The sequence below is a fragment of the Trachurus japonicus genome, chromosome 7 (assembly GCF_045865225.1).
Source record: "Trachurus japonicus isolate A0001 chromosome 7, Traja_1.0".
Taxonomy (NCBI): Eukaryota; Metazoa; Chordata; class Actinopteri; order Carangiformes; family Carangidae; genus Trachurus; species Trachurus japonicus.
The window spans coordinates 26,300,046-26,312,188 of NC_140913.1; the positions used below are offsets into that span (position 1 = coordinate 26,300,046).

Here is a 12,143-nt window from a genome sequence, read left to right on the forward strand (position 1 = left end):
CAAGAGCAGAGCGGAGAAACAACCTGTGCATTCGTACCTCACACCGCCGCGGCTTTTAAATTACAAGCCACCGCCTTAAACAGTGATTTCAGCTCCAATCAGTCTCTCCAAGGGACCGACCATTTAGACTAACTCGCCCTGCAGGAGTTGCCATCATCAGTAAATCTTTAAGTTGCCTTGTTTTGTTTTCTTCTGTCGTCATGACCTGCTGCTTTTCAGGAAAAGCCGCTGTGTGATGTGACCTGCACTTGATGCCGTGTCCTGCAGGCGCCCAAGCTGATCCCACATATTAAGTGGAAGCTGCACTGACTCAATGACAGACACACAAATTGATTCTGCTTCAGGAGTAAGAGAAAACAACTTATAGGAAGTCGCTACGTATATCCCCAGAGGATGATGCTGATATTTCTTTTAGGTAGCTGCGACGCAGATGGTCAAGCAGAGCGACGGGGCAGCCAGCCGGTCAAGGAAGTAACTCTTCCCCACCAACTCCCAAGTGCTACTGTTTGGTCTGCTGCGTGAGCACTGATTTTCTCCAGCTCCCGGAGGCCTTGTTGAGGCTGCTCATTTCACTCCTCTTTTTTTTTTTTTCTTCTTCAGCGTGGAGCCATGGAAAGCATAAACAACCCGAGAATGGAAAAGACAGCAGAGAGCATTCTGGACGGATACATGTCACTGCAAAAGTGCTTAATGTTCAACTTTTATTATTGTTGTTTGTCGACTTTTCGTCGGCATTCAATACCATCCAGCCCTATCTTCTTGCAGAGAAACTTACTTTGCATTTTAATCTGAACCCAAATCTTGTTGGCTGGTTACTGGACTTTTTGTTAGATCGATCACAATGTGTGAGAGTCAATGGTGTGTTATCATCTAAGTTATTGTCTTCAACGGGTTCCCCACAGGGCTGTGTCCTGTCCTCACTGCTTTTTATTCTGTACACAAACTCCTGTAGGAGTACATATGAGAACAGGCATATCCTGAAGTTCGCTGATGACTCTGTCATAATAAGTCTTTTAAAGGACAGTGAAACTGAGCATGGTACTGTGGTAGATGATTTTATAACATGGTGCAATGATTTCTTCTTGTCAATCAATGTGCTAAAAACAAAAGACATGCTTATTGATTTCCGAAAATCCCAACCTATCACTCCTCGGACAATCATTCAGGACAAAGAGGTTGAGATTGTATCAGAATATAAATATTTAGGGACTCTCATCGACAATAAGCTGAGTCTTGAAGCAAATACAGATGTAGTATGTAAAAAGGTTCAGCAGCGCCTGTTCTTTTTAAGAAAATTGAATTCATTCAAAGTCTGCAATATCTTAATGACCTTATCCTATCAATGTTTTATCGAGTCTGTTCTTACTTATTGTTGTGTGGCCTGGTTTGGATTTCTCACCCTGTCCAACAAAAACAGGCTAGCAAGGCTTACCAAAGTGGCAAGCAAGGTGATCGGGGTGCAGCAAGCCCAGCTTCAGGACATCTATCTCAAGCGAATATGGACCAAAGCTAAACTTATTATTGACTGTCCTGACCACCCACTTTATAAGGAGTTTGACCTCCTTCCATCTGGACGCCGTTTTAGGATGCCCAAGACCAGAACGCGGCGTGCCAGGGTCTCCTTTATCCCTGCTGCTATAGACAGGCTTAATCTCTTGGGCTAGGCTTGGTTATTCTCTCAGGCCTCTGCACTTAAATGCACTTGGGTATTAAGTGTTGTTTATCTTATTTTATTTTTATTTTTATTTCCAATTCTTGCAGCACTATGCACTTTAATGCACTGTGTAGACTTTTGCATTCTCACTTGCGCAGAGCATTATGTATTATGTATGCTATTATTATTATTATTATTATTATCAACAGTAATTTATTATTAGTAGTATGTTTCTATTACTCGTACTATTTTTTAATGTATGTTGATGTCTTGGATGCTGTCTTTTTTGTCTTGTGTCTGTAATGCTTGCTGCAAATCCAATTTCCCTCGGGACATGAATAAAACTGAACTGAACTGAACTGAGGTAAGAAAAGGTGCAATAAGAGCTGGACTGTATGTGCTTTATGCCGTATCCTTAAACCTAGTTCCTCAGTCAGCTCTTTCACCTGTTTTTTTTTTTTTTCTTTAAAGGGGAGAGCTCAGTAAGAAAAATGAGATGTTATGACACATTCTTCCTTACCGCTCAGACACGAGGTTACTCCCTTGGTCCTCGTCTAGCATCCAAAATATCAGTATATTTTGTTACAACACTCACTATTACCTAGACTGTGTAAGTAAAGCCAGAGATTTATTGGCTTCACCTTTTTTGTGTTAGGCACCGAGGTCACGACCTGTCCTCGGAGGATAAAGCTGTGGCTGCCTCACAGTGGGAACACTCCCACTTGTTTTCCTGGTTAATTGCAGTGTTCCCTTTTTTTACCACAAGCGCAGCAGTTTTGATGACGACCGTCCGTGTGAAAACCTTACATCCACTCTGGTTTTGTCCCTCGGTAGCTATTTGAAAACGACTCCTCCTCAATCCCAAGACTTCGGACTCTATTTCCTGTCCAGTTCTCTGCCCATAAAGTGGTCTGTGATAGTTTTTTATTAGTTTCTACTTATAGAGTTATGTTTTATGGGTCAGCAGATTATTCTAGTGGATAGTGGCATATATGATCTAGATTTTCTTCTCCACCTCCTCATGAATGGATGTTTTTCTTTCTGCTTCCCAACATTTAGTAATGATAAAAACTGGAGGCCTTTGGCAGCCGGTTAGAGGGGAGCTACACTCAGTGGATGATAGCTGAGCCTGGCCCGGAGAAAAGGGCCATTGTGTCAACACTTTGGCTTTTATTGGTCCTCGGAGACATGAAGGCCCAGGTTCTGGCCCCAGCTCGACATGTTATTGATGGATGGGTCTGTAGCATTCGGCCAGAGGGGCTGCATAAAAATGAAGGTGGAGTGAAGTGAGTTCTGGGATGCATAATACTACCTCAGTAAGTAATCTTTAGTCCGCTGGGGTTATGTAGTTAGAAATTCAATCCCCTGTTACATTCATAGATGTCTGTTTCTTGTGTTGGCCTCAGATGGATGCGAAGCCAAGAAAAGGGAACCACTGAATTCCACATCCTACTTAAATATCCACATGGCTCGCCGTGAATTTTTCAGCACTTTAAATAAAGCAGCTGCTCTGCTGATGCTCATTCATGGCCACTTCACTAAGTTGCATCGTGCCTTTTTTTCTTTTCCTTTTACCTTTATTGCCGAGGAGCTGGCCCATTGTTCGAGTTGTAGAGAAGACCGCCGCCGCCGCTGCTGCTGCTGCTGCAGTTCTCCATCTAGCAGCGCGCCGTTTCTTCAAGAACGACAACAGCTCAGGCAGGGGACGTGTGAGATGGTTGCGTGACCTTGTGACACTTGTTAAAGTGATAGAGAGCCTTTAATTAACCAAAAGGTCAGAATTGTCTGTCACACATTGTCAGCTCATCCAAGTACAGAGAAACTCAAAATAGATTCCTGACGTCAGCCATGAGTGGAAATACATACAACAACGGCAGGTTGCGTTTTCTGGCAAAACATGTGGAAAACAAGAGGGCATAATTAAAGGAGGGTTATAGTGGCAGGAGTTAACGTATGAAAAAAAAAAAAAAGTAATTAAGGACAGAATGATGTAAAAACCTGCCTCTGTCAAGCTGAGATTGTTTCTCGGCGTGCAGCCCTCGGGGCGACTACATAGAAACTGTATGACAGCAAACGGTTGTCAAGACTGGCACTCTACATTTGGACTTTAGAGAGGAAGAGTGCACAAGGTGAGATGAGCTTTAGTAGGTGTTGACACTTCCACGCACACATGCAGATGCTTAAATTTACAGCAAAAATAGTTGGCTAATTAAGAAAGTTAGACCTCCAAACACCCTTCAGTGTGATCACAGATTTAATGAGACATTAATGGAGATGTCTTCCTGCACATTGCCTCCCTGTTCGCCGGAAGAGAGAAGAGAGAGGAAGGGGAAAAAGTGATCTGTTTGGTTTTTAATGAGTCGGAGAGCTGGGGTTTGTCACTGCATCTGTAGTGGTGGCAGGGTTTTCACAATGAATAAGTCAAATATCAGTCTCCCTCCGCGAAGGCAGCAGTGTTATTACAGCGCAGAGCAAGGCAGCGGGAGCCCCGCGTCCATTTGTGTTATAATTCATGACACGTGGGTCTCAAGTCAAGTGCATGCTGGGAATCTGTTGTACCTCTTCATCAAGCATTTATACCTCAAAGAAATTATGCATCTTTTCCGAGCCTTGTTTAGTAAAGCTTTTAATAATTAAAAAGCTTTTTCTTTTTTTTCTTTTTAAACCAATAACAACTTCATTTCCTTTCAGATTTTCTTGATGACTCGAGAAAAGTCGTTTTTTTTAGTGCATTCATTCCCTTTTGAACTCCGTCTCAGCAGGGAGAATTTAAACAAGGAGTTAATTTTTTTTCAGTGTTTTCTTTTCTTTATGGGGGATTACCTCAATTAAAATCTACGGGATCAGCTCCTGCTGGGAGTTTTATCCTTTCTGCAGGCAGCCTCCTTTTTATAGGCTCAAGCAAAGGGAGCGTGTTCCAACAAGTGCTTGAATCTTTGTGAAGGGGTACAGGGCATGTCAGTCACCAGCAGTAGGCATATACGTATGTGACTGAGGGTCAGGATGCAGAACAGGCTTTTTTTTCCCTTTTTACTCCTCCTGCCAGCTCTGTAATATCTATTTTAAAACCCAGGCTTAGTTTGCTGAATGGTCTTTCAGTAAAAAAAAGAATAAAAGAAGAAGGAGGAAAGCTTGGCTAACACTGAGATCAACTCTGCTGTTTCCTTCACAGTGCAAGGAGAGGGCACAAAGGAGGGACCCACCTGCATGGACAAGAACCATGGCTGTGCACACATCTGCAGGGAAACGCAGAAGGGTGGCATCTCCTGCGAGTGCCGACCTGGATTCCAGCTCACCCGTAACATGAAGGACTGCAAATGTAAGTCCTCTCAACAACAGTGAGACTCACACATACACACACACACACACACACACACATACACACACATCCAGGGAGGATTCATAGACTCCTCATGAAAAGGTGATCGGGGTTGCAATCCTGTCGATGATGGATAATTACGCTCATTCCACAAATGCCTTCCAACAGATTTGAAGTAGGTTACTGACATTTACATTACGTTACCAAGCCGAGACTAATCTTCTGAAAAGTCCATGTAAAGAAAAACATGTTTATCAAATAAGAGGAGGGGGGGGGGGATCATTTACACAACCAGGGCAAGTGTGGAGGTTACTCGAAGGGGACTGCTCTGATGGACAGCGCACACTTCCTGTTGCTGTGCAACGGAGATCATCCTGTCAGAGCTGGGGCCAGGGCTGATGGGGGATTTGTCTGTGTTTGGATAAGGATTGGAGAAGTGTTATTCTATAGTTTTTCAGTGACAGCCCAGGAAAAGGGCAAAAGGCACCGGGATGGTATGGTGCAGACAGGATGGCGGTGGAAGGCTCGTGCTCTTTTTCACTCTGTCATCACAGGTGTGTTTAAAGTGCCAAGGTTAATGCTTCCCTCACCCGCCAGCATATCAATGTATTTGCACTTAAAGATTTGCAAAGACACACACACACACACACACATGAATTGCACACATATAAACACACAGACTTAGAGCAGAGATCATACTCCTCAGAGTGAGTGAGTGAGTAGGTTCAGCCTCCTGCTCAAGGCCACCTCATCCACTGTTGGAGAGTTTAGAAATATGACCTCTCAAAATCCTCCGCAACTCTGCTGTGATTCTTCATTTACAAGGATAAAAAGATTTATCACAGCGAGTAATGCATAATTAAAGCCATGGCAGTGATTAATAGGACCAACATAGATTCACCACTTGAGGTGTTGAATATGTAAATCATAGCATAATTTTTTTTTCATACCATTGTACACGGCTTTTAACCTTAATCCAAGACTTGTTGCATGCGCTGGTTAATAAGCAATAAAAATGTTGAAAGATGTCTAGAGGTCTAATTGCCTTCAATAGCCTTTAATTCTAAATGATAATTTTGCTGACACTGGTGTCCGTAGGTGTGTGTAGGTGTAAAGACTTGAATTGTGATTTTCCTTCTTTTCTTTTTTTATCCAATCACTTGAGAACTCAAATGGATAGTGTGTCTCATTGAAGCCCTGTGAAGGACAACTGAATGAAATCTGAATTGAGCCCGCAGTATTTACGTCATAGAGCCGACGGCCAGCCGGAGAAAGAGCGTGTATCATCTTAAGATCCCAGCTGGTCACCTTTGATATATATCTCTCTATCCTCATTTCCTGTCGCCTCCCTGCTGCCCGTTTTCAAACAGAAGGCGTAAAAAAATGCACAAGTGATGCTGTGGAAAGTGTTTTTTTTATTTATTTATCAACCTGCGCGTACAGTTTATGTTATTTATGTGTCCTTTTTGATAGTGACGTGTAACTACGGTAACGGGGGATGCCAGCACATCTGCGAGGAGACAGACCACGGCCCCAAGTGTTCGTGCCACATGAAGTTCGTCCTCCACAGCGATGGAAAGACATGTGTAGGTGAGTCATCTCACCCCCGATACAAACACCAAGGGCAAGAAGTAAAAAAAAAAAGCTTTGGAATGAGAAAATGTAGAAGCAGAAATGATTAACTCAGCACCAGATTTCCAACAGCAAATTCAATTAACTCTGAAATGAGGTTTATAGTGATAAAATGCAAGCTGAAAAAAAAAACAGGCCTTGTTACAGTAGCTGTTCGCCTCAGCCTTTTCTCTTGATCTGTGACATACAAGGACAAAAGGCTACCACCCACTGTGCTTTCCCCTCTGCTGCTGCTGCTGCTGCCGCTGCTGCTGCTGCTGCTGCTCCAGTAACCTCTCAGTCACTGCATCTGCTTTGGCTTTTCCCTTCTCTTCCTCCTTCCTCCTCCTCCTCCTGCTCTTCCTCCTCCTCTCGATGCAACAGCTCTTCCCTTTCCCTCTTGTCTCTCAGTCAACTTCATGCAGTCAGATACACACCTTCTATTAGCCCCTTGGGTCAATTCCTCCCACTGCTTCCCCATTGGGGATTAACTCACACACCTGCCCTAACCTTCCACTGGCATTTATCAGTGTTTGCCTCAGTTGACTTAAGTTGAGTAAAAATCATTCAGCTACTCGGGCATATCGAACTGCTCTGAAGGGCAGTTTTCCATCAAGTGAGAGACCTGCAGGCACGGAAGAGTCAATGCACAGGTCCTTGTAAATGTGTACAGATTGCGTTTAGCCATGCAGAAATGCACAAACAGGCCTTTTACTTTACCCGTCATTAATAATGTAATTAATAGTTTTCTATTTACAGCACAAACCCATTTAAACCAATTTAGCCAGTACTGTGCAATCCAGAGAGCTTGGGGTATGCCGTGCAGCTTCAGCTTGAGTTGTGTAGGACGTGTTTTTTTTTTTATCGTCAGGAAGACAAACACAGCGATAGAATTAGGAGCTCCGCCTGCAGAGCAGACTGGCGAGGCGGTGGCTTGGTTTCGGTGGCTGTTAACTTTGAGAGTTTGGTTAGGGCAGTGGCTGATTAGCTCAGTGTTTCTGGATCCCCTTTATTACCACAGCCCTGATGAGAGCCAGACCTATGTCAAGGTCTGGTCAGCCAACCTGTCATTATTGCTGTGCCCTGCTAGGCCAGGGGGACACCACAAAGTTGACCGCATCCAAATTATATGTCTTAGCCTGTCTTATTCTCAAGGCAGAGCAAATGTACATTTGGTGTGCCAGATTAGGAAGCAGTCAGCCAGTTAAAATCTCTGATTTCCCCCCACAGAGTCTGGGGTTACAGTGGTGAAGGGGAAGGGCTGCTCTGCAGTCGACACTGGGGCGCTCCATCTCCCAGACACTCTATTAGCTAATAAAACCCCAATAAAACAAACAACCTGCCAAATGAACCACTGATGGGAAAGTGAGTGACAAGAACGCTGGAAGACCTTCACTAAGTCACCACCGCCGCGCTAGGATTTAAACTCTGAGGGGTTTCCACCATAACAAAAATGAAATAGTGTCTGCGGAAACTGTTGTTTTTAAAATAACACTTCAAAAGCTGCATAGGATGAAGCCTCAGTGAGGAGGAGGAGAGGGAGACACAGGATTGGTATTGTGCCAGATTTAAATACAACAAGCTTAACCCTGTGGCAAAGAGTTATTATTGTTTTTGATAGATACGACTTGCTACAAAATGCAACCGCTACCTCTGCTCTAGAGAAAGAAATCTCACTCTTATTTATTCTAAAGCTTAAAACAAATCGCCTCTCGAGCTAAGAAATCATATTCCAATTCTAAATTAAGTTTCAGATAGTCTTAAATGTCACAAACAAGATGGAAACGGCTCGCCGGGGTTGTTGTATTTTTACGTGCTGTCTGTATAGAACGTAGCGGTGATAACCCCTGAGCCGCCGTAATCGGAAATAGTACTGATGTATAGAGTGTGGAGGGTATCCATAGCAACCAGACAAAGTGAAAACACCTTCCTGTTAAGCCTCACTATTGATTTAGAAAACCTTTATGATTCATTGAGTCTCTGCATAGCTCTTCCAAAAGGAACATAGCACATGATTACCAAACAGCTTTCGGGGCTCGTCAGTGGCTTTGTCGTTAGTCTGCCGGGGCTCGTTCAGTATGCCGGAGCTTCACCCTTCAATTCATCTCGCGGGGTGTTTCATATGCATTCTGCAGCATTTCCATTCATTTTGTGGTGTCTCCTCATCCAGGCTTGGTCATGCATTTTGTAATAATACACCATATGCTGCTCCGGTTGGAAGTGTTGCTTCTTTATCCTTCCTGTCTCACCTCTGTTGATACTGTGCAAACTGCAGGTGAGAATGTTAATGTGAGGAGGGCTCGTACTGCCGCCACACATGGACTGTCCTCTCTCAGACATACACATGCAAACACACGTCCGCTTTTTTTTTTTTTTTTTTTGAAGAGATATTTGTTCAATCATAGACTCAAACTTTAGAAGTCAGATATATATGTATATATATTTTTGAACAGAAGCCCTAAATAATACATTAGGTTGATTTTTGCATATAATGTCTTTGTATCGAGCGAGTGAAGATATCAGGAAGGAGCAGCCATCATGTGGAAGCATTCATGCTGTTAGCACAGCAAATCATAAACATTCACAAATAGCAGGCAGATGCCGACATGCTCAGGAGTTCAATCATCTGAAGAGTTGGCCACACTGTGCTAGACACACACACACACACACACACACACACACACAGAGAGCAAGAGATGCATTATATAATACAAACAGAAAGCTATACAAACAACCACACAAACATACAATACATATCCAGCATGCATGCATCACATGCATGTAAACACATGTAGTCTACATGCATATGCCCATAACATAAACACGCCGCTCTCATTTCGGGTGGTCTGCGCATTCACACTGGTGTCTTCAGAGGTATCTCACTGTCCTCTTGCCGCTGTCAAGCGTTCTTTGCGGATGCTGCATGTCGGGACTGGGACACGTTGGCAGTTGATGTAAACTGTGCATGCTTTGCAGGGTTGAGACATTATTGTCAGAGTTGAGAGTCGAGCATCTACATACTGTAACCTTCCTCATCCGGCACCAAAAACAAGCCCTGACCTCTGACCAGAGAGTATGTGTGTGAGGTCCAGTGCTTGAAAGTGAATTTTATTTTGAAATGGAAATTGTGCAGGAATAAACAAGAAGGTTCTTACTACTTTAAAAAGGCCCTTTTGATTTTGTCAGTGTTCTTACCTAATAATACCCAGCCCTTCTCCTCAGCTGTATCATGGGTGAATGTACACAGTCTATGTATTATTATTATTATTATTATACATAGAGCTACATTCAGTAAAATCTCTCTGAAAATCTTTGATGTGGAATTTGTTAAATTAAAAGCTATTCAATTGAAAAAAAAGTGAATAAAAATGAAACATTGGGTGAAAAGAAAGTAGCTTTTAATGACACATTGCTGGGCCACAGACATACAAATCTAACAAGATAAGCTCTGAAGTGATCTGATCATAAAGGACATCATAACGCACACGACAAGAATCTGGCTGCCCCCTCCCCTCCTCCCCCCAGTCTCTCAGCTTGCAGCACTAACCACCTCTCACTCCGTCTGTCCCGGCTCACAGCGCTCATACTAACTAGCGAAAGCTTCATCCCTCATACAAACAGCAACACTGCACTTTGCCTTGCACCATGGTGGGATATCCGTTTGCATGACTGCATGTCGACAGGTAACACTTTTGCCTTGAAATGTCACCCTTCTTTCCAGTTAAGACGAGGTTCTGTCATCATCAGTTTGTTGTTAGCATTTGAAAAATAATCACTGCAGGGTTTTGTTTTATTCTTCTTTTGCAACAACATGATGTCATTCTCTCATGTCATTTTCACCTCCTGTGGGCAGAAATGGACAATGATGTGTTTAATTCAGGAGAGATGATCGCCTCACATCGGAGCTATCCACCTTTACTCCTAGCCTCATGATACCGGTGCATGAATTTATGGGGCTGAACATCCAGTTACTCTTGTCTATGATGAAGGAGCGGTATACTACAGGTGTTTTCTTTCTTTTTCTGTTTCTGCAGCTATTTTGAAGATAAGTGGTATTTGAACACAACCTATCATATGATAGATAGGATGATGTGATCATATCTCTGCTGTCTACCACTGAGGGATGAGAGGACAACCTCAAGTGGAATAGATAGCACTGCATTAACTCTGCCTGTGTTAAAGTGTTTGTGGCTACTTCGACAGTCCGTATACATACAGTATGTGGCTTAAACAACTGACAATGAATAGAAATTGTTCCTTCCTTCCTGCTTTTGAATTCAGTAAAATCCACCCAACTTTATTACAAGAGTTGTTGTAATAAGCCTTTAAGCTTTTCATCAATTCACTGTTAGTTGCAACAGAATCAATAAAGTACAGCTGAGTACGATACTGCATAGTATCAAAGCCACTTCTCCAGGTTGCCCTTCCATCCCATGGTTGTAGGATGCAGAGGCACGATCACATCACTCCGTGAAAAAGACTACACCTGTAGTGTGCTACTAACTCCCACAGTGGAAGGAGTAACCAAAAGTCGTGCCCGTAATTCACGCAAGGTATCATGGGTAGGAGCAAGGTCAGATCAGCTCTTGTCTCATGCTCATGATTTACATAACACGCGATTGCCGTGTGGTTCAAGTGTATGGAGAACTAAAGTGGTGTTTCTACACTGTGTGCGTGCGTGCGTGTGTGTGGGTGTGCGCGTGCATGCAGGGGAGAGGAGTGTCCAGTCCCCGGCAGCCCCACAGCTGTTCCCCAATGGTAAATATATGTTCCTCTGACTCCTCTCTCTGGGGTCTGTGGGTGTGGGGAGTAGAGGAAGCTAACCTAGCTAGTAGACACTGATCACGGCCTTCCCCTCCCCACAGGGGCATCATCCTTCTGACCCTTGACCTCTGACCCCCACACCCCCCACACCCCACCTTCCTCTTCCTTCTGTGAATGCCCTCTCAATAACAAGCACTGCCCGAGTCAAACCACACCTTTTCAAAACACAGCTGCAAACAGGGAGTCCCTCACCAACATTATATAAAGAGATATAGATCTACTGTGTCTGATTTTGTCAAGATTTGACTTGTCAAAGTCGTCCGCCTCCACCAAGTGAATAATTACATTTACTCAAATGCTGTAATTAAATAAAGTGTCATGGCACTTATTTTGGATTCCACTGTATAGATGTATAGCTGTAATACGCCAGCACATGTACCTGACAGCTGGAGTTTCTATTCAGATTAATGCTTTACATTAAAAACATATGTTATTAAAGATTAAAGTCTTTTTTTGAGGCCTTACAGTAAAAGCGTGTGTGTTAGAAGTTGTTAGCTGCTCCACCAAAGAGACATCTCCCCTCGAAATATCTCACATGGTTTCATTTAAATAAATGATAGAGTCTCAGAGAAGTGACATGACTCGATTTTTTTTTTTAAAGTCCAATATGTAAGTATAGATTTGTGGTTTTTGACCTTGGTCCATTAATCATCTCACGACTCCTCGATTTATCTCGTGACCTCTTCGGAGGGGGCCCGACCCCCGGGGTGGCAACCTCTCGACACTTCCAAAACA

The 12,143-nt window shown here is 43.3% G+C and overlaps 1 protein-coding gene across 3 annotated transcripts in view; it reads left to right on the forward strand.

Moving 5' to 3' along the window:
* Window positions 1–12,143, forward strand: part of scube3 (signal peptide, CUB domain, EGF-like 3) — a 77,409-nt gene that overhangs the window by 40,641 nt on the left and 24,625 nt on the right. For 2 of the 3 annotated variants that reach the window (XM_085782506.1, XM_085782504.1), the window contains exons 5-7: window positions 4,827–4,973; window positions 6,447–6,563; window positions 11,295–11,342. In XM_085782506.1, the coding sequence (XP_085638632.1) occupies window positions 4,827–4,973; window positions 6,447–6,563; window positions 11,295–11,342 (312 nt within the window). The remainder of the gene's footprint in view (window positions 1–4,826; window positions 4,974–6,446; window positions 6,564–11,294; window positions 11,343–12,143) is intronic. The other variant, XM_085782505.1, reaches the window with a different exon arrangement.